The 18998-nt window shown below is 51.8% G+C and overlaps 8 protein-coding genes across 8 annotated transcripts; 5 read left to right on the forward strand and 3 right to left on the reverse strand.

The window, feature by feature from the left end:
• Positions 1 to 49: 49 nt before the first annotated feature.
• Positions 50 to 1909, forward strand: BD324DRAFT_584977 (WD40-repeat-containing domain protein; the record flags this gene model as incomplete). Its single annotated transcript, XM_022013716.1, has 9 exons — positions 50 to 262; positions 305 to 533; positions 569 to 681; positions 721 to 810; positions 846 to 1139; positions 1176 to 1302; positions 1340 to 1607; positions 1645 to 1747; positions 1784 to 1909. The coding sequence occupies 9 exons, from the start codon at positions 50 to 52 to the stop codon at positions 1907 to 1909; spliced, it is 1563 nt and encodes a 520-aa protein (XP_021867811.1).
• A 247-nt stretch (positions 1910 to 2156) lies between these two features.
• BD324DRAFT_654074 (hypothetical protein) lies at positions 2157 to 3892 on the forward strand (the record flags this gene model as incomplete). The annotated part of the gene is made up of 10 exons (XM_022018746.1): positions 2157 to 2175; positions 2226 to 2339; positions 2390 to 2622; positions 2660 to 2807; positions 2843 to 3036; positions 3073 to 3188; positions 3225 to 3324; positions 3359 to 3578; positions 3614 to 3750; positions 3788 to 3892. 10 exons carry the CDS (start codon positions 2157 to 2159, stop codon positions 3890 to 3892), a joined length of 1386 nt encoding a protein of 461 aa, XP_021867812.1.
• A 72-nt stretch (positions 3893 to 3964) lies between these two features.
• On the forward strand, positions 3965 to 8246 carry BD324DRAFT_639538 (hypothetical protein). The gene is made up of 11 exons (XM_022017245.1): positions 3965 to 4083; positions 4135 to 4279; positions 4315 to 4420; positions 4459 to 4824; positions 4866 to 5125; positions 5159 to 5582; positions 5620 to 5784; positions 5821 to 6989; positions 7025 to 7079; positions 7114 to 7232; positions 7268 to 8246. The coding sequence occupies exons 1-11, from the start codon at positions 4016 to 4018 to the stop codon at positions 8213 to 8215; spliced, it is 3825 nt and encodes a 1274-aa protein (XP_021867813.1). The 5' UTR covers positions 3965 to 4015; the 3' UTR covers positions 8216 to 8246.
• BD324DRAFT_639541 (hypothetical protein) lies at positions 8247 to 10710 on the reverse strand. Its single transcript, XM_022017246.1, has 10 exons — positions 10553 to 10710; positions 10416 to 10512; positions 10123 to 10370; positions 9737 to 10076; positions 9320 to 9698; positions 9118 to 9281; positions 8946 to 9076; positions 8748 to 8900; positions 8686 to 8710; positions 8247 to 8648 (listed from the first exon to the last, which is right to left on the reverse strand). The coding sequence occupies exons 2-10, from the start codon at positions 10423 to 10425 to the stop codon at positions 8383 to 8385; spliced, it is 1716 nt and encodes a 571-aa protein (XP_021867814.1). The 5' UTR covers positions 10426 to 10512; positions 10553 to 10710; the 3' UTR covers positions 8247 to 8382.
• A 157-nt stretch (positions 10711 to 10867) lies between these two features.
• On the forward strand, positions 10868 to 12390 carry BD324DRAFT_647276 (Metallo-dependent phosphatase-like protein; the record flags this gene model as incomplete). The annotated part of the gene is made up of 9 exons (XM_022017639.1): positions 10868 to 11102; positions 11164 to 11364; positions 11423 to 11490; positions 11530 to 11603; positions 11648 to 11727; positions 11781 to 11898; positions 11937 to 12028; positions 12076 to 12315; positions 12364 to 12390. Exons 1-9 carry the CDS (start codon positions 11052 to 11054, stop codon positions 12385 to 12387), a joined length of 948 nt encoding a protein of 315 aa, XP_021867815.1. The 5' UTR covers positions 10868 to 11051.
• Positions 12391 to 13899, reverse strand: BD324DRAFT_639544 (hypothetical protein). Its single transcript, XM_022017247.1, has 6 exons — positions 13756 to 13899; positions 13669 to 13693; positions 13333 to 13615; positions 13158 to 13283; positions 12882 to 13095; positions 12391 to 12839 (listed from the first exon to the last, which is right to left on the reverse strand). Exons 1-6 carry the CDS (start codon positions 13880 to 13882, stop codon positions 12439 to 12441), a joined length of 1176 nt encoding a protein of 391 aa, XP_021867816.1. The 5' UTR covers positions 13883 to 13899; the 3' UTR covers positions 12391 to 12438.
• Positions 13900 to 14371: 472 nt separating this feature from the next.
• BD324DRAFT_684197 (hypothetical protein) lies at positions 14372 to 15582 on the forward strand. Its single transcript, XM_022019209.1, has 4 exons — positions 14372 to 14558; positions 14600 to 15035; positions 15092 to 15296; positions 15340 to 15582. The coding sequence occupies exons 1-4, from the start codon at positions 14430 to 14432 to the stop codon at positions 15554 to 15556; spliced, it is 987 nt and encodes a 328-aa protein (XP_021867817.1). The 5' UTR covers positions 14372 to 14429; the 3' UTR covers positions 15557 to 15582.
• A 1-nt stretch (position 15583) lies between these two features.
• On the reverse strand, positions 15584 to 18976 carry BD324DRAFT_658310 (hypothetical protein). The gene is made up of 18 exons (XM_022018880.1): positions 18743 to 18976; positions 17939 to 18684; positions 17767 to 17898; positions 17679 to 17721; positions 17625 to 17644; positions 17385 to 17586; positions 17238 to 17346; positions 17123 to 17197; positions 16991 to 17075; positions 16828 to 16953; positions 16678 to 16785; positions 16626 to 16632; positions 16385 to 16581; positions 16314 to 16341; positions 16186 to 16274; positions 16057 to 16131; positions 15996 to 16002; positions 15584 to 15945 (listed from the first exon to the last, which is right to left on the reverse strand). The coding sequence occupies exons 1-18, from the start codon at positions 18777 to 18779 to the stop codon at positions 15683 to 15685; spliced, it is 2349 nt and encodes a 782-aa protein (XP_021867818.1). The 5' UTR covers positions 18780 to 18976; the 3' UTR covers positions 15584 to 15682.
• Positions 18977 to 18998: the final 22 nt, after the last annotated feature.

An 18998-nucleotide genomic window follows, 5' to 3' on the forward strand; every position in this document is an offset into this window, starting at 1 on the left:
GGATCCTGGTAAGGTGTACTTGTGAACGTCCCCAGCGAATAGCAGCAAGATGGCAACTCTTCTACCTCCTCCAAAGCGGCAGAGATCGGCATACTCCAAGTCCATCAAGCCTGACCCTGTTCCGGAGGCTGTGGAGATACCTAGCATCGTAGTCCAATTCAAGAATGCAGAAGATGGCAGTAGCTTTGGACCGGCCGTCAATCTTCCGGCAGATACAAGTAGAGATGCCTTGCAGATGCTGGTCAACAAGCTCAGAGGAGAGGTGAAGCTTCCCGTGCTGGACTATGCTGATCAGCACCGACAGACAGAAGATCCCCTACCTTATTCTTTCCACATTCTCGGCAAACCCAAGAATGATGCTGCATCCACTCGAGTGCAGATTTCCTCTTCCATCTTTTCTGATGCCATCGCTCCGCCTGCCTCTACCTCTACGGCTCCAACGTTCTCTCCGGAAGACATCTTCGAGCTCTGGTGCGAACCTCAAGCTGTATTCCGGGTCAGAAGCGTTGGCCGCTGCAGTGCGACCCTGACAGGTGAGGTCAGGCTTCTGCCCTAAGCTCATGAACAGGTCATGCCTCACCGATTTTATGCTGCGCGCACTCGCCTACTGGTCGTTATGCTGCGACTGGGTCCGGTGATGCCACCTGCAGGATCTGGGACATGGAGACCGAAACCCCAAAGGTGAGTCCTCCTGCCCGAACATCAGCTGATCTTGCCCAGTGGAATCTGACTGGGCACAAAGGCTGGGTACTCTGTGTAGAATGGGATGCGCAGGAAAAGATGGTGGCCACGGGAGGTCACGATGGACAGGTGAGCAAGTAATGTGTACCGCGCTGACCAGGCAGGTCCGGCTATGGGATCTCAAGACCGGACAGGCTGTTGGGCAACCTTTGCTAGGCCACACAAAATGGATCACATCCCTTGCATTTGAGCCTCTACACCTGACCAAGGGCTCGAGCCAAAGGCTAGCCTCCGCGTCGAAAGATGGGACGATACGTGTCTACAATACCTCTACCCGAAAGCTCGACTTCGTGCTCTCGGGTCACGGCGGTAGTGTCAATGTCGTTCGATGGGGCGGGGAAGGTGTCATCTACACCGGGAGCAGTGACAGGACGGTCAAAGTGTGGAGCGGGGTGGATGTGAGTTCCAGTCCAATTCACGCGGCTTATAGTCAGGGCAAACTCATTCGAACACTCTCCGATCATGCCCACTGGGTCAACACGATGGCTTTGAGCACCGACTTTGTTTTGCGTACTGGACCATTCGATCACACTGGAAAGCAGCCCAGCTCAGAGGAGAATGGTGAGCATGTCTCAACTGCTTTACTTACTCGACGTAGCCAAAGAACTCGCGCTCAAGCGTTACAAAGAGTTCCTGAGGGCCTCGTCCGAGATTTTGATCACCGGGTCGGATGATCATACCCTCTTCCTATGGCCAGACCAAGCTTCCTCTTCTCTCAACGCCAATGCTACCCCCAAGAAACCATTGGCTCGCCTTACCGGACATCAGAAGCAGGTCAATCACGTTGCATTCTCTCCTGATGGCCGGATCATCGCTAGTGCAGGCTTTGACAACGCTGTCAAGCTGTGGGAGGGAAAGACTGGAAAGTGGGTAGTGCTTGTTGAATCTGAGCTGAGCAGTCAGATTCATTGCCAATCTTCGAGGACACGTTGCGGCAGTGTATCGAGTTGCCTGGTCTGCAGACTCGAGGATGCTGGTCAGTGCGAGCAAGGATTCCACTCTGAAGGTGCGAATCAGGTTTGTAGGGCTGTGCTGACGCCAGCTCTGGGATCTCAAGAAGTACAAGATCCGGCTAGACCTGCCTGGTCATACAGATGAGGTGTATTGCGTGGACTTTGTGGCGGACAAGGTGGTCAGCGGTGGAAGAGACAGAACAGTGAAAATGTGAGCCACGAATGTCTCTCCTGGTCCTCAGCTGAAGCCTCTCAGATGGCGAAACTGAGTTGAGTCCTTCATAGTGACTCTCTGTGATTTGCCCATATGCATACTGATCTGAGAGCTTTCTTGCTTGTGACGTGGCATTATTTCTGCAGAACCTCGAGTCGTCGCGCGTTGAGATTTTGAATGTTCGAGGTTTCAGGTGCAGCCAGTCTGAAATTCCAACATTTAAATCTGTTGGCTGGCCAGGAAGCGACATGATTGACCTACTGCATCGTGAGTTGGGCCGGTCAGCCTATGCGAGAAGTTCTGACTGCTGGGTCCAGTTCAAGAGGATAAAGGGGGAAACCCTGAGATTATTCGTGAATCTCAACGTAAACGAGGAGCCAGCGTCGAATTGGTGGATGAAGTCATTGCGCTGTTCGCAGAACACAAGAAGTGTGAGACTTGCGCAGCACGCAGAAGGAAGCCCTGACCCTGGGTCTTTCAGTGCAATACGAGCAAGAGAGCATCCGTCGAGAGCTCAACATCCTCCAGAAGGAAATTGGTGGCATCAAGAAGGCCAAAGGGGATGCTTCTGCGCAATTGCAAAAGAAGGCGGACTTTGACAAGCAGATCCAAGAGCTTGCGGTCAAGGTCGCTGCGCTGCTGAAGAAGCGAGACGAAAAGGCCAAGCAGATTGGCAACATTGTGGACAAGGATTGCCACGTCTCCCAGACAGAGGTGAGAGAATTTCCTAAGGCATCGTGCTGATCTGCAGGACGACAACCCAATTGTTCGAGTCTGGCATCCTGAACCCAACCACAAGGGCAATTCTCCGCCTGGACTTCAACTTGAAGACAAGACAGAAGGCATCATCTCGCACCACGAGGTGCTCACTCGCTTGGAAGCATTCGACACTGATAGAGGTGGGCAGATCTTCCCAGCAGTCCTAACGTCCCAGGTGTCAAAATCGCCGGCCACCGAGCTTTCTTCTTGACCAATGATGGAGTCGACCTCAATCTCGCTTTAATAACCTATGGTCTCCATTTTCTGCGGAGCAAAGGATTCAAGAAGGTCCAAGCACCTTTCATGATGAACAAGGACATCATGGGCAAGACAGCCCAGCTGGAGGATTTCGACGAGTCACTGTACAAGGTGATTACTGCTGCACGGTCTCTGACTGATATACAGGTCATGGGAGGTGACGCGGATGGCAGCGATGACAAGTACCTCATTGCCACTTCTGAGCAACCTATTTCGTCCATGTTCATGGATGAGAACCTCGAGCCAAAATCCGTTCCCATGAGGTGAGTTCCTTAGGGTCCCCGCGAAGCTCATTGCAGACTTGCTGGATACTCCACCTGTTTCCGAAAAGAGGCCGGGTCCCACGGCAAAGATACCTGGGGAATCTTCCGTGTCCACCAATTCGAGAAAATTGAACAAGTGAGGACATCTCAAAAACTCGTCTGACCTCCAGTTTGTCGTCTGCGATCCCGAGTCGTCTCCGAAGATGCTCGACGAGATGCTGGCCAACTCGAAGGAGTTTTACGAATCGCTCGAGATCCCATATCGAGTTGTCGGTATCGTTTCTGGAGGTTTGAACAACGCTGCTGCTATCAAATACGATCTCGAGGCCTGGTTCCCTTACCAAGGAGAATACAAAGAGCTAGTGTCTTGCTCAAACTGTACCGACTACCGTGAGTCCTACTCAACTGCGCTCGCTAACGGACAGAATCACGAGATCTCAACGTGCGACTGGGATACAAAACGGCCGAGGCCAAACCTGCCTTCGTTCACATGCTCAACGGTACCTTGTGTGCTACTGAGCGAGCCTTGTGCTGTCTCGTAGAGAATTATCAGACCCCAGAGGTGAGATGAGCCGTTTCTCTTCGTTGCTGACAAGTAGGGACTTCGCATACCTCGAGTCTTGCAACCATACATGCAAGGCAGAGAGTTCCTCCCATATACCGCCGAGCTGCCGCAGCACTCGACCAGCGTCAGGAAGAAGTGATGCCCAGCGGATGCCGTAGTAGCTAGCTAGATGGACATGCATTTCGGCGAGCGCCGCCCAGGTCTTCCGAGTCGCGGCCATGATGCTTCGCGAGTGTGCATATCTCACTTTACATGAACGGCCATGGAGGTGTACGCTGCTTCGGATGGCAGCCTGATCCAGCTACAGAAGCAGCTGGCAGAGTATGACTCGTAAGTGCTAGTGGATGACTACAGAGCAGTGCTTGCCTTACACGTTCCCAGTCTTGCTCAGCTGACGTATGATGTCGCCACCGCTGCCGGCTTGACCGAGACCGATGTCCTGTTGTTCCTTGAGAACGGATCCGAGCTCAGGGATGAGACTATACAGTCAGCTTGGGATAGAGGAGGTGGGGGCTCGGCCAGTCAGGTGAGCGGCATGTCTGTGTCTTGGCTCATATTCAGGCCCAGACTACTCTATATCTCTTCAACCGAGCTACATTTTGGACAGATGCCGAGACTTGGGCTGCCCAGCTTCAGGAGGAGGTCGAGATGCCTCCTCAGTTGAATCGTGAGAGGTCATTATGGGCGGCGTGTGCTCATTACCAGTATCTGCACTCTCGGATATCCCTCAAGCGCAACATCCGTTTCTCCTAGCGATCGACCATCTGTCCCACCTTCAATCCTTATTCACGGCTCAATCGAGAGCGATCAAGATAGCCTACGACAATCTGAATCATCATCTAGCGCTATTGGATAAGGAATTCAATAGGTTCACTCAGCATGCGCAAGCAGAATTGGCGACTGAAGCGAGTCTTCTGCGTCACTCCAGAACGGACATGGCCATTCTACCCAAGATCGTCATCCACGAGTCGTTTCTGAGGAAGAAGGACAAGGAGGGACCAACGACGCTAGCGGATTATATCAGTGCCAGAAAGATGGAACAGGTTCGAGAGACATGCGAGGCATCCCACGGTGAGCACTCGGCTCCAGGCGTGGTACTGAGCATTCCTCAGAAGACCACTTGACCCGATTTGAAGGCATCGTCCAGCAGATCGAGGAGCTGGAAGCTCATTCTGACGCGGAGAGACGAGCATTCCATTCACGAACGCAGGTTGTAGCGCAGGAGTTTGCCGAAGGGCTCGAGAAGATGGAGCTGGCGGTGCATAGGGTTGAGACGTTGTTGACTGGGACGGCATCTGAGGGAGCCGCGCACGACCTAATGGAACTGGACAGGGCCATGCGAGAAGACCTAGTGACATTGATAGCAGTCAAGGTGAGGGTTTTGGACGGCTGTACTGACGCCCAGAACGACTTCACCCTCGAGGTACACCTGCATATTCATCAAGTCGCACAGTTTCAGATCCGGATTACCCAAATTGCGCCACCTCTCGGTCAGTTGGAGAAAGATCTCAAGACCAAGTCTGCATTCCCACATTTGCATCGCCTGAACCAACTGCCCTTCGCATACGGTGTCAGCGTGCTCGAGGTGGTCCGTCGTAAGGAGTTTTCCGGAGCCCTTATCCACTGGGTGGCCAAAGTGCAAAGGGCTTTAGACGATTTCCTGAGACAGGAGTGCGAACGTCGACTGAAAGTTCAAGAAGAGATCCTGGTTCAACTGCCCTGGCAGATCACGGTGTTGGAGGAGTCGATGAATGTCCACGTCGAGACGGAGGTTGAGGATGGAGTTGAGGCTTTGGCGAAGGTAGACATTACTTCTGCGGATGTCGACAGTAAGCCGGGCAAGTGACTATGATAGCTGATTTACAGCGCTGATGCAGTCATTCGAAAGGCTTGCATCAGACAAGGATATCGCCTCTACTTTTAAGACTATCGACGTCAACCCTGTCAATCACCTCTGCGATAAGCTGAAGAGCGTCATAGCCACCTCCATATCGCCGGATCAAGAACTGGAAAAGATTGCTATTGGACTCAGTGAGTCTTAAAGCCCTAACGCTAGCTAAGACTCAGTCCCAGAGCCAAAGGCCGAGCGGCCTGACCAGTCTCTGTCGACACAGCTGCGTATCGTCGAGCAAGAACGCGCCGAAGCACAAGCTCAGTTGGCTCTTTTGCAAAAAGTTCACGATGCGAAACTTCGGGAGATGGCAGATGTGCATGAAGCTCGTGAAACAGCGATGCATAACCGTCAAGCCGAGCTACAAGATGAACTCGTACGATTGAGAACGGATCTGGGAGAGGAAATGCTCGCACGACAAGCTCTCTCGACCCAGCTGCAGCAGAAAAATGACGAAGACGAGACAGGCGTTGCGCTGCAAGCCGAACTGGTTCAAGAGAAAGATCGAGCGACGGATCTCGGTGTCAGGCTTCAAGAGGCCCTGCTGGACATCGATGGCCTTCGCAACGCTGAAGAGACTCTCAATTGCAAGATCGAGACTTTGCAGACTGAACGACTCCACACACTACAGGAGCTCTCCCAGAGCCAGGGAGAGGTGCAAGATCTAAAAGCTCGCCTTGCAGGATTATCGGCAGAACTGGAGGCTAGCAACAACCAGCTCGGTCAAGCTATCCGAGAGCGTGAACTAGCTCATCGCAATCAGTCGACAGAGGCAGAGAAGCTTATGCGAGATCGCATCGCCGAAGCTGATGGGGACAGAGCCGTGTTGGAGCATCAAAATCTCACTCTCACCAAAGAACTCAACGATCTGCGTATACAGACCGAAGAAAAGCTGTCTGCTGCAAGGAACGCAGCTGTCAGGCAAGCAGATGGTCTCAAAGCGGAGTTACAGCTTGTTCGAGCCCAATTACGGGATATACAACGGCGTGAAACACTGCTGGCCGATGAGTTGGCCATGTCAAAGGACGCAGTCACTGCGTCAAGCGTACAGAACGGAGCGTCCGATTTGCTTGTCAACAGATATTACGAATGCTGCCAACGACTGCTGAACGCTATCAACTCTTCTTCGACTATCAACGGTCTCGCCTCCCGTAGCAAGGCTGCTTCTGCAGTACTCGACGTAGCTGCAGCCGCTGGCTCAGCCGCCAGCTTTGATCTCGTTGCTTTCGACGAGGCAGTGACGAGGACTATTAGTCTGGTGAAAAAGTGGTCCAAGAGCTGCAAATCGTATAGGGATCTCGCGAGAACAAGGATCAGCTACAACAACTTCCAGCGGGGTGATCTTGTGAGCTGAGTGGACGAGGTCGCGCTGATGTCAAGTGCCTGTTCCTGCCGACCAAGAACGTGGCTGCGAAGGCTTGGGCAGCATTCAATGGTGAGTGGAAGAGTGGAATTTGCACTGACGCCAGTTTTTGCTCCGCATCACTTTCTGAAGATGACCGAGGCCATTCGGGCTCAGTCATTGAATCGAGACTTCATATTGGCTAGGATTGTAGACACGGAAGAGGCTGTCGCCGGCGGTGGTGATGTGAGTGTCTCACGAAATGCACAGCTGACCTGCAGTACTTTGCGAACAATCCGTACGGTCTCGCGGAAGGACTTCGATACTATGTGCATGAGGTGGAAATATACGACCCTCAGGCGATTCGAAATACTCCTCGCCGTACCACCTCTGGCCAGAGACCGATCATACCGCGGGCAAGCTCCACCGATCCTTCGCCTTTCACACCTACACCTATGAAGCCAGGTCCAATATCTCGACAAGATTCCCAGCATTCACCGACAGGTATTCGGCGAGAGTCAATGTCCAGTGCCGAGTCCCTCGCTCAATCACCGACGAGGACAGAGACTGCTCCAGAACCCCTGTTGCAAGAACCTTCCCACAAGCTGTCGCCCGTCTCAGAAGCAGGTACGACCCTTCAAACAGCGCCGTTTGCCGTGGGCCACCTGCGCGGCCCATCCAACCAAAGTTCTCTCCGTATGGCCGCCAAAGTGGCTCCTTCCTCGCGCGAAGGTGCTGCTGTATTCGCTCCGTCTGCCCAGGGTCGTCCGGCATCCGTGGCGTCCACTTCTTCAAGCAATGTCCGATCTGTGTCCACGACCAAAGCTGCACCGGCCATGGCAGTGACGACTTCCAATCAATCCTTATCTCCTGGCCAGCGGTCTTCACCTTTGCCCGTCATGCGACGAGTTTCCCGCAAGACGTCGACGACGTCTCTCAGTCCACACAGTGATGATGTCTTTCGACCCTCTCCGCTAGGAACAACGCCTCCTGTCGAGACCAACATCAACGTCGCTGCATCGTCATTTCAAACATTAGGTGCAAGTCCAGCTGGAAGTGCTAGAGAGTCATTCGATAAGCAACGTAAGCTGTCTTCTAGCCCGAGCGGATTGATCGGATCCAAACTGTTGTATGGTCTAACGGGAAAAGGACGAGCTCCGATCCCAGCATCACCCGACAAACCGTCAGCAGTTGACATGTTGAAAAAGCTGGGCGGGGGCGGGGCGTAGGTCATAGAGGTGCGTTTGTGCATCACGGCTATATGCATCGTCATATTATGTCACATGTACATCCTCAGATCGTGTGGTCTATCATGCTACAGAGTATCGTTATTCACATTTGTTCGTCCACTGGGGTAGAGACAGTGCAGGATATATCTCAGGATTCACTCTAGGGATCACTCCTTCAGTTCGATTAGTTCACCCTCATCGTCCTCAAAGTAGACGCCTTTGATCATGTCCTCTTCACTATCCGTCTCGTCGTCCTCTGTGTGACCGACCGAGGGCGAATTGAGAGGAGTCGTATCGCCAGCGCTTGAGTGTATGGATTTCGATCCTTCACCCTGGGCCTTTGGGGAGTCCGCCTCACGAGCGGCTTTGATCGCCTCCTTTTGAGATCTCACAAAGTCTCTTCGTAATTCATCGAGCGACAGACCTGTAAGAACTGGGTTGCGTTAGCTGCCCTTAGACAATGCACTCACTCGACAGCAAGACTTCGAGATTGTACTGTTGATCAGCATGATACAAAGAAACGAGCACTCACAAAGGCATCATTGCCCGCGTTACCGAATCCAACAGGTTGTCGTTTCTTTTCCTGACCAAAGATGATCCAACCGACCTCTTCGAGCGAGCGAGGAGATTGGGCGAGCTGCTTATGATAGCGTTGCTCGATAGCTGCAAACAGCTTTGAAGTATCCTGGACGCAATTCTTAGCGCGGTAGCAGCAAGAAATGAACCTCACGATAAGGAAATACTTGCCGATGCCGTCCACACAGGAGAAAGCAGGATAATCCCATTCCATTGGTTGGAGAGAGTCGTACATATCCTTCATGCCTATCTTCTCAAGCCCTTGCTCGCCGTGAAAGATGAGATCTGAACAGTCAGTCGGTCTGTCGAACATTTGCATCACTCACAGGTTGGGCCGCCTCCAGCCTTCTTTGCGAGATCAGCAAGTAAAGCCTTGATCGTTGTATCGAGCTCCGATTCGGCCACAGGCAGGGAATCCCCGAAAAGATAGCCTTGTCGCATGTCTGATTTCCACATGCCGTTGCGCTTCCCAAGCAGGTGATCCTGAACGCTACGGGTCAACTTACGGCCCTTTCGGCGCAGACTTACATGTAGTGACCTCTATCTCGCATCTCTTCGCAGTCGCCACCTTCGGGCTTTGTTTGCCACCATATACCCGACCACCCGACTTCCAGTACAACATTTTCATCCGCTTCCCAAGTGACGACGTGGAGAGATACAAACAGCCCTTTGCCAATGGGAGGCAGGGTGTCAAGCGGGTCGGTGTCGATATGGTGATCCGGATTTTGCTTTTTGTGTGCTTCAAACATGCCGCCAAGAGCTGCCACGGTCAAGGCTTGCTGAGCGAGATGGTAATATGCAGTGTTGGGTTCTTCTTTGGTAGAACCTGTATTGTCTGCGAGAATGTCGGTCGCTTTCACTGCGGTCAACGCAGTGTCGCTTCCCTCGACTGCTTTGTCCGGGTTGTCTGCCAGTCAGCGTCGGTTTCAAAGCGCAGAGACACACCTTCTGCTTTCTTCATTTCGTCCGCTGGAACCAGAGGAAACCCTCCCCCGCCAGTTTGCACCACCCCTTCTCCCGCATCTCCCTTCTCACCCGAAATGAGCCTTTCATCCTCCTCCCATCCTTTCCTAGAGGGATCATTCGATTGCACGTTCAGGGCCTTCTGGACTCCATGCTTGAGACCAGGTCCAGGTGTATTGTTGTCGATGACAGCTCGATCGTAGTCTGTCGTAGCGGTGCTGGTATCTCGCAAGAGGCTCTGTTTCTTGATATTCTGATTCTGTCGACGAAGCTTGGATTCTACACGCTTCATCACGCGCTCATCTTCAAATGTGATTGTTTCCTGGGGATTGGTGATGGTGAGACGGAGATAAGACTCGAGAGCTCACCAGTGACGTGAGGTCTTCTCTCCGGATGAAGTTATTTGGAAGCGGAACCCACTCCCCTCCTTCAGGATACTGTGCAGGTCCCACGTTGGTGTCATCCTCGACCAGATCTCCAGGCTGAGCAGTCTGCTTCTTGGCGAGATGAGCTGACCATATCGGATCCGCCAGACGCATGTCATGGATATACAACTGTAAAAATTCCATCTGCTTCAACGACATGAGGAGTCGTCTCGAACCGTCCTTTTCAGTGCCTACGATGGTCAGGGGGTGAGATCATCAGCTCCCGTTGAACATACCGATGAACATCTCCAGACCGTCTTCTGATGACTCGTTGAACGGATGAAACGGGCTGCAGAGGTTTGCAGGGTATGTGAGCGCTCTGACAGCTGCTGCCTAGACTGTCAACTAACAAGCTGGAAAATTCGCGATTCACCTGCCAGGGATTCAGTACTTCTGGCCACGACCACTGGACAGTCGATAATTTGAAGTACGCATCGGTGATAATTTCAGTTTCATCTTGAGCAGCCGAGCCATCATTCCGATGCTCTCTGCGTCGTGGACCTCGCTCATCCTCCTCACGCAATGTGAAGGTTGACGTTCAGGAAATTCCAGCAGCAGCCCGTTGACACGGACCAAGCGAGTGGAGGTGCCCCGCGATCCTTGTTACGGCATGTCTGGAATATTTATTTTACCATTATTTATCCTGTCCCATTTTATCCCAAAATGTAGATGTCTCGTGCGTAGCGGTCATTGATAGTGATACTTTAGAGCGACGAAAGCGGTAGCGAGGACCGCGAGCGAGGACTTCAGCGTCGATCCGCTTCTAGCTTTCAGGTCCCTGCAAATGTCCTTCTAGCTGAAATCCCTACACTGATTCCTGCGACGATCCCCCTCACACTCACATTTGCCATCGCTCCGCTTCACCGATTACGATGCCGGTGGCAGTCCCCGCATCGTCTGATCCGGATCAATGGATAGCTCATGTGAGTGAGCTTGGAGGTCGCCAGAACCCTTTGAGATACATTTTGGCTGATGCTCGGTCAGATCCGACAATGTAAACACCTTCCAGAACGTCAAATGAAGGCTCTATGTGCCCGAGTCCGAGACCTATTACTGGAGGAATCCAATGTCCACTTGGTCCAGAGTCCAGTGACTGTCTGTGGGGATATCCACGGACAGTTCTGGGATGTTTTGGAGATCTTCCGGCAGGGAGGAGAAGTCCCAGAGACGAACTATATATTCATGGTACGTACGCTGGTATGGTTGTCCACTGCATCAGAGCTTATCCAAGCTTGGTTTTCAGGGAGACTTTGTCGATAGAGGGTATTACAGCTTGGAAACACTTTCACTGTTACTGGCTCTAAAAGCTCGGTGAGCATGAGCATTTGAAGCATTGTTGATGCCATCAAGGTATCCGGACAAGGTCACGTTGTTGAGAGGGAATCACGAGAGTCGACAGATCACTCAGGTGTATGGCTTCTACGGTGAGCTAGCTATGTCAGTCGAAATCTGAGCTCATCCACTGCAGAGGAGTGTATGCAAAAGTACGGCAACCCATCAGTGTGGAAGGCCTGTTGTACAGTGTTCGATCATCTAAATCTGGCTGCAGTGAGTGGACCACTGTACTACCTTAAGAGATCTTTGCTGATACCACTGACCAGATCATTGATGCGGAGATATTATGTGTTCATGGAGGTCTTTCACCCGACATTAGAACACTAGATCAAGTCAGAATCTTACCTAGGGCGCAAGAGGTCCCGAACGAAGGTGCCTTCTGTGGTGGGTTGCTGTACCTTATGACCTCTTCTGACACTTAGACCTCATGTGGTCTGATCCGGACGAAGTGGAATCATGGGCCGTCAGTCCGAGAGGGGCAGGCTGGTTGTTCGGCTCTAAAGTCACCGCGGAGGTCAGTCAATTCAGGTCCGACGGACAGGCACTGAATCGTCGTCTCAGTTCAACCATATCAACTCTCTCAAATTAATCGCTAGAGCCCATCAGCTAGTCCAAGAAGGGTTCAAACACATGTTTGATGATTCCCTTGTGACAGTTTGGTCGGCGCCGAATTATTGCTATCGGTGTGGTAACCAAGCGAGTGTCATGCAAGTGGATACGAATGGTCAGACGAGCTTCAAAGTATATTCAGCAGCGATCGAGAATCAAACGGATCAGAAAAACCCCGCATTGAGACGTTTGGTGAGCCAATAAGCGGGACAGCAAATGACTGATGGGTCCTCCTCTCAGCAAACACCATCTTATTTTGTATGACACCTATATGCATCATCGAATCTAATCGGACAGTCATGTGCATCCAGTCGTCTATTCCTCCTCCAACTTTCTTTTCTTCTTCTTCATCTTCTTCTCTGCAACAGAAGCTTCGACGTGCTCCGGAGGTGGTATGAAAGCCTCCTCTCTCGTAGCTCGCCTTTCCTCCGCTTTGGCAGCCTGTCTTTCCTCTCTCTTTCTCTTTTCGATAACCTCGCGTTCTTTGGGTTTGAGGAAGTACTCTCCACTCGCCATCTGGAGGTCCAATTTGGAAGGCTGTTGGGGTGGAGGGAAAGGAGTGTACGTCTTTTTCTTCGCTGCAGTCGTCGGGACAGGTGGTAGTGGAATAGCATTCGGATTCTCAGCTGCTGCTTGTTGAGCCTGTGCTTTTTTCTCCAATACAGCGTTCTTCTTTGCAGTCTTTTCGGATGTCTTGAGGTGGCGGCGTTGAAACTCTGGAGAAACCATCAACACTCGCTTCTGAGGCCTTCACTCACTAGGCAGGAATCTGTCCCAGTTCTCATTGACCAATTTTGGATCCTTGGCGAGCTCACGCTTGATCATGAGCTCTTTGATTCGGTAGATCGGGTGGATATTGTTCATACAATCAATGACGATCCGTCTGACCTCTTTGAGACCTTTGAATGTGCCCATAGCGGAGACAGTGTTGCCTTGAACGAGAACGTAGCATTCAGTGAGAAGCTCGATTGCCTGTGACAATGTCAGACGGTGATCTCATCGATGAGGCTCGCGCGATGGCCGTTGGAGCTCACCTTTAGCGTACTTCCGTTGGGTCCGACTAGCCTCTGTCGACGCTTGACGAATCTCTCCTTGTTTCGTACCAAACCACCAATCTTGATCACATCGCAAGCAATGTCATCTTGTAGAACTTTCAACGCCTTTTTATCCCGGTCAGCAGCTATCCCGGAGATGATCATCTCATCTCACCTGAGGAGCATTGACACCTCTCGCTAACAACTTTAAAAGGTCTCTTCCTTTAAAGACGATATAGGGGTCCCAAGTCTTTCGAGTAGTCTTGACCGTCATTTTACCCTGTACCAGGTCCAATTCACAAGCCAGACCATGCGATTGGAGAGCTGTGGTGATGCTGCTCCACACGGACCGCAGGTATGGTTCCCTGTATTTTGGAAAGAGGAGTGCGAAAGACGATTCTTCGAGGAATGGCTTGTGAGATAAAGGGTCAGGTTGAGGCATCGGCTCAATGTGCCAGCTAAGTCTCAGAGTCAGTCTACTTTTGTGATGAACTTTCTGACAGCTGCTCACTGGTCGATATCGTCCGTATCCCATGCTTGATGATGGTCAGTCAAGGTCCGACCTGAAAAATTTCACAAAGTCTAGCAAGAGACTCACGCTTATCCTTCCGGTGACGCTTGTTCTTGTTCACGACTTGATCTGCTTCCTCCATTTCAACATTTGTCTTGCTCTTCTTGCCAGAAGAGCCGTTCTGAGTCCCTGAGGACGAAGCTACTGCGTTCATGATGTCTATAATCACACAAATAAGACAAGTAAGACCAAAACCCTCATCTTCCTCAAAGATTTCATGTCGAGAAGCGGAGATCGCCGCTCAGTGGCGAGCGCGAGTGTGGCATGGCCATTGGCGAAAGCGCCATTGGACGGCACGTAAAGGTGGTGCATAAGGGTTCTTCCGTTGAAACCAACTTGATCCTACCCAGTTTGGCTAGCCTGCGATCACCTTTCAAATTGCTCAGAACAGTGGGAAATTTTGTCCGACCAATGTGTGGATCACTTTCTGCGCTTTGAAGACACGGAAGCGATGGGATCCGAGGGGATCCGGGCTTTACGTCATTTTATGTTGGTCGAAAACCAGGCGAAATGCTTTGTCCTACACGGTTCTTCTACTCACAGTGTGTTGCCTCCCTGCTAGACAGTTGCATGAGCCGCAGTGTCAAGGAAGAGACATGCAGATGATTGGCCTTTTAAGAAGGAGTCAGAATAATACACTTCAAGCGTCACTGACCTGCTGTTGATGTTTTAACCCTCACTCACCTTTCGAGATAACAGCCATGTCTTTTCAGCAAGGAAGCCTAGATATCATTCTCGAGCCTGGAGAAAACACTCTGGAGGACATCAACTTCACGGGTGGCTTTCCGACTTCTCGAGACCTCGCACCGTCCATTCTCTTCATCGTACTGGTGAGGGAAATCAAGCCTGAGCATGACTGACATATCCACAGTACGCCTTGACTTTGCCTGTCCTGATCTGGAGGATCGTCTCCCCTCAGTATCGCTCTTTGCTCCTTCTCCGGCCAGCCATGTTCTTCACTTGCCGAATGACATCCCTCATCATCCGAGCTATCATGTCCAAAGTATCGAGCTACAGTCTGGGACTGCTCGTGGCTGAGCTCGTCCTGATTTCAGTAGGGTACTTGTTCCTGATCGAGCCGGTGATCATAGCTTGGAAACGGCTCATCTCGGCTCAGTATCACTCGAGTAGCTCTCGTCATCCACCCACATGGCTCAATGCTGTGAAGAATGGATTATTGGTCGCGTTGATATCGACCATTGTGATCTTTGTGGTATCGGGTATCGTCTCGTCTCAATCTCCCGCCCACCCAAACCTCCTGCAAGTTGTCAGGATCCTCAGAGAGATTTCTTACATCCTGTCTCTAGGTTAATTCATCCTTCCTGCTTTCTCCCCATCCATCCATACTGACCTCACTTTCCAGGCATCTCTAGTCTTTTGCTAGTCTTGGTCATCGTGACGGGCAAAGTCTTCAAGCTGCCCGTGATCAGAACTGCTTTCTTAGTGTCGCTCGCTGCTGGCATGGTCACCACTGGGGCGTACCGGGTGGCTCAAACGTACTCAGTAAACCCAGATTCCCCGGCGAGATCTCTAGCAGCTTTCTGGGTCCTACAGATCTCAGTCGAATAGTGAGTGATGTTCAAGGTCGGGCGGAATCCTGATCAGGAATAGCGTCATTTATACACTCTTCCTGACCATCTCGCTGCCTAAATGGTTTCCAGCAGGCAAGGAGGAGGTGGATACCGCAGGAGTGTGTAATAATGACCTTGAAATCGGGTTGGTCAATCATCGTGCGACTGTCTCACAAGAGGTGAAGCTGAGGAAGAGGCCCTGGTATCTCAAAGGCCCCGTCACCCGATTCCTAGTCAGGGATCGGTATCAAGACTAGCCGTTACCGCGATTGTGAGGACGCGGAGGTGCCAAGATAGATGCATGCCTATGACGTTGAATGACTATGATCATTGTCTCCTTGCCACGTCGAATTGCAGCGCAAACCGCGTCTGCAGGGATACAATCAATGGTGAGATGCAGGTGACAGGTCTAGGAATTGCTCCCAGTCCTCTGATGGATCAGGGCCTGTAGTAAGGCTTCCCGAAGGTCGAGACCACAATAGCTGCTCGTCTTCCACCGTGTCTGACAAACTCGTCCCACAAGAATCTACCTGAATGGCCTCAGACTTGTCCTCGATCCTGCGACTGAGCTCGTCCGTGTCCATCGAGTCGAATCGTTCCAGGACAGCTTCCATCCTGTCGAGGACTTCGTCGACTTCGCCAAGAGCTAAGCACGACTTAGTGCGAAACCAGATTAGTCCACCGAATTACACTCACACCAACCCTATGGGACACATCAGTCGGACAACTTTCAAAGAGCAACAAGAGCGACACTCACGACCTGATGTAGACCCTTCTTACAAGTCTCCAGCGCCGCATGTTTGGCATGATGAGTCCAACCGAAGCCTCCGGGCTTGGAAAAATTGTCAACGTAACGGTTTCCCAACCCCTAGAAGGCACAACTCACCGTATTCGATGGATACCCCTGCTCGTTCGTGGGAATATTGACCAGGAATGAGGCGAGGGCAATGATACCCCGTCCAAACACTGGTGCAGCTGGACTCGATCAGAAAACGGTCGAGATTACAGACACACAATAGAGTACACCGCTAGGAAGCAGTCGCTAGGCATGTAATAAGCAATATGTGCAACGACCGCATTCGCACCTCGTAAATGTCCAGGTCAAGCCGACAGATCTGTAGGACGAGGTCGAGGCTTTCTATTTGTAATGCGCAAAGATCTGCCAATCCGGCAGATGAAATGTGGGACATGAGGTGTACCGTAGCCTTGTATTCGGCTAGCCTCACCTCCACGAGACGATGTAGGATGAAGCCGAGATACACCGATATGAGCCTTTGGTTGTCTGAAGGGCGAGTCAGAGGACCCTTCCCTTCATAGTCAGCATACCTAGCAGCTGGAGTCGATGTCAGTCGGAACATGTTTTGGAGCCTCTACCCACGAAGGCGCCAGCAGCGTAGTAAGCCGCCGAACTGTCAGGGCGACATTGCGATGGATCGCATAATGTGCAGTTCATCGAATGCATGAGCATCTCTCCTCTGATCGCCAACTGACCAGTTGGCTAGTCTGGTCCATCTCTGTCTGAACTCACAAGTCTCTTCCAAATACTTCTTACTAGAGCGCAGAAATGGTCGGCATCAATCTTCCTGCCGCGCTTCATAGGCAGCGCCAGCGAATAAGCAGTTTCTCGGCCCAGTTGGGACAGCCTCATATTGTACTGGCGGTCATGAGCGCTTCTCGATTGAGTCACGCACCGATAGTTTCTGGTACAGACAGTCTGACAATCGCGGTTTGATCTCTTCTACCCACACCCATGCCCTGTCGAATTCCTCGTCCGGACTAGGCGATTGTCAGGCCACGTCCATCGTATCTGTCCGATCACTGACATGCTTGGGATGGTGGGCTCGCCGGCCGCAATTAAGGAGTCTGTGACGAGCATGGAGAAGAAGATCCGACCAAATCTGTTGGAATTCAGCCGAGTCATGTACGAGTAGCCCTTACGTCTGGTCCGCTACGCGATCACTCGCTATTAACGGCTCGTATGGGCGGAGAAGAATGGTTTGCTGAGGAGCCTTGACCTGCCTCAGCACGACGTTGAGAATCATTTCAGCTATTGGGAGTCAGTACCGGCGGAATACGACAGCTCACTTATGAAGCTTTGCTCTAATCCCTGTGATCGCTTATCACTGATGTTTATCAACATGACGAAAAGGATCAAAGCGGCCAAGGCTGTTGGACTCGGTCGAGGAAGAAGATTCAGAACCCGTTGACGAGCTCGTAAGGCGAGCGATTTGCAGACTTGAAGTCGAGTTCGACCCCAATGCGCCCTGTTACGGGAACTGATACTGCACTGGTCAATTGGTCAGCTAAGCAAAGCTGAGAGCATACTGTCCCGTCGCTGCGCAAGACTGGTCGTCAGCTATGCACATGGCTCTGACATACCTTTCGGTACCTGCAGGCTTTCATTGCCCTGTACTCCGAATACCTGAACGCATTCTTTCAGTTCCCTGAGGGAAGTGGGGATACACACCATCGGGTTATCTGAGCACATGGCTCCCCAAGCTTCGAGGACGGAGCATAGCGCTTGACTATCCGGCGACATATGATCTGATAGCTGACCGACAGCCTGCCATTCAGCTTGAAAGGCCCGAGCATCGAAGATCTGCGGAGGGTTAGTGCGCAGAAATGAGCGGATCACTGACTGGAGCAAAGGCGTGGAGATGGGAGAAGTAGGTCAAGATCATATGTTGACTGAATGTGTAGGCTACGACCGACTCGCCTAGTCTGTGTTGTAGAGACAAGGCGAGCTCATTAAGGCTTTGTGAGGAATGATGGCTGGGAGCTGCAGATGGACTCTGACGCAAGGAATCGAAGTCTGCGGAAGAGGTGTCGACGGATGAAGTAGGGTCTTCAATATCAAAGGTTGGGACGAGATGCCTGACGAGTTCCGTCAAGTCCGTTGGCTGTTCTTGAGATTGCGCCTTGATGTTCTCTGTCATCGCTGCGGACGAAGATGACGTAGAATTCGCACTGGAGTCCATTATTATTGTTTCCGGGGACCAGCGAGTTGGCATAGAACCCGAAGCACGGGAGGATGAGGGAATCGACTCTGTCGAGGTCGGGCCCGTAGAATGGACTGTCTTCGTCGTCGTCGTCGTCGCCGTCGTCTCGCCTGGACCTGAAACGGATCCCGTAGCATCGCCAAATCTCTGCCTAGCTTCCAAGATGGATCTCCCTCCAGTCGCAGTATTGGCCGAAGCGATGATGGCCGTCTTGGTGCATCGGAGGTTCTTCCCTCTGCAATTCGAGCATGATAGTCGAGGTATTTGCTCTACCGTGACGTGTAGAGGCGTTTCTAACGAGCTGGAACCGGTCAGTCTTTCCGCCAGCGCCAGGAGATCGCATTTGATCCTTCGTAGCTTGCAACTGTCGCAAACAACATTCTGACCTGGATGAATGTGTGTGTGAGTGAGTGAATGTCAGTCCTAGACAGTAAATACACTCACGTCTTGTGGTCTTGTTCGACCTGACTGTCGTGCTCATTCCGCATCTGACGGTGGATAGATAGACCCTGTTGTATACTCTCCTATCTGGTTGCCGATTTCCCGGTCGGCTCGCGGCTCATTTTGCTGTTCGGGCATATACCGCGGCAGTGGGCATGAGAAGTCATCTCGTGAGCATGAACAAAAATGCATTCCCGAGACTGCTTCTGCGTGGGCGAACGATCAAGCCATATGTGTATGTGCATACAGGTGCTATCGT

This window comes from Kockovaella imperatae, assembly GCF_002102565.1.
Source record: "Kockovaella imperatae strain NRRL Y-17943 chromosome Unknown BD324scaffold_20, whole genome shotgun sequence".
In the NCBI taxonomy this organism is placed as follows: Eukaryota; Fungi; Basidiomycota; class Tremellomycetes; order Tremellales; family Cuniculitremaceae; genus Kockovaella; species Kockovaella imperatae.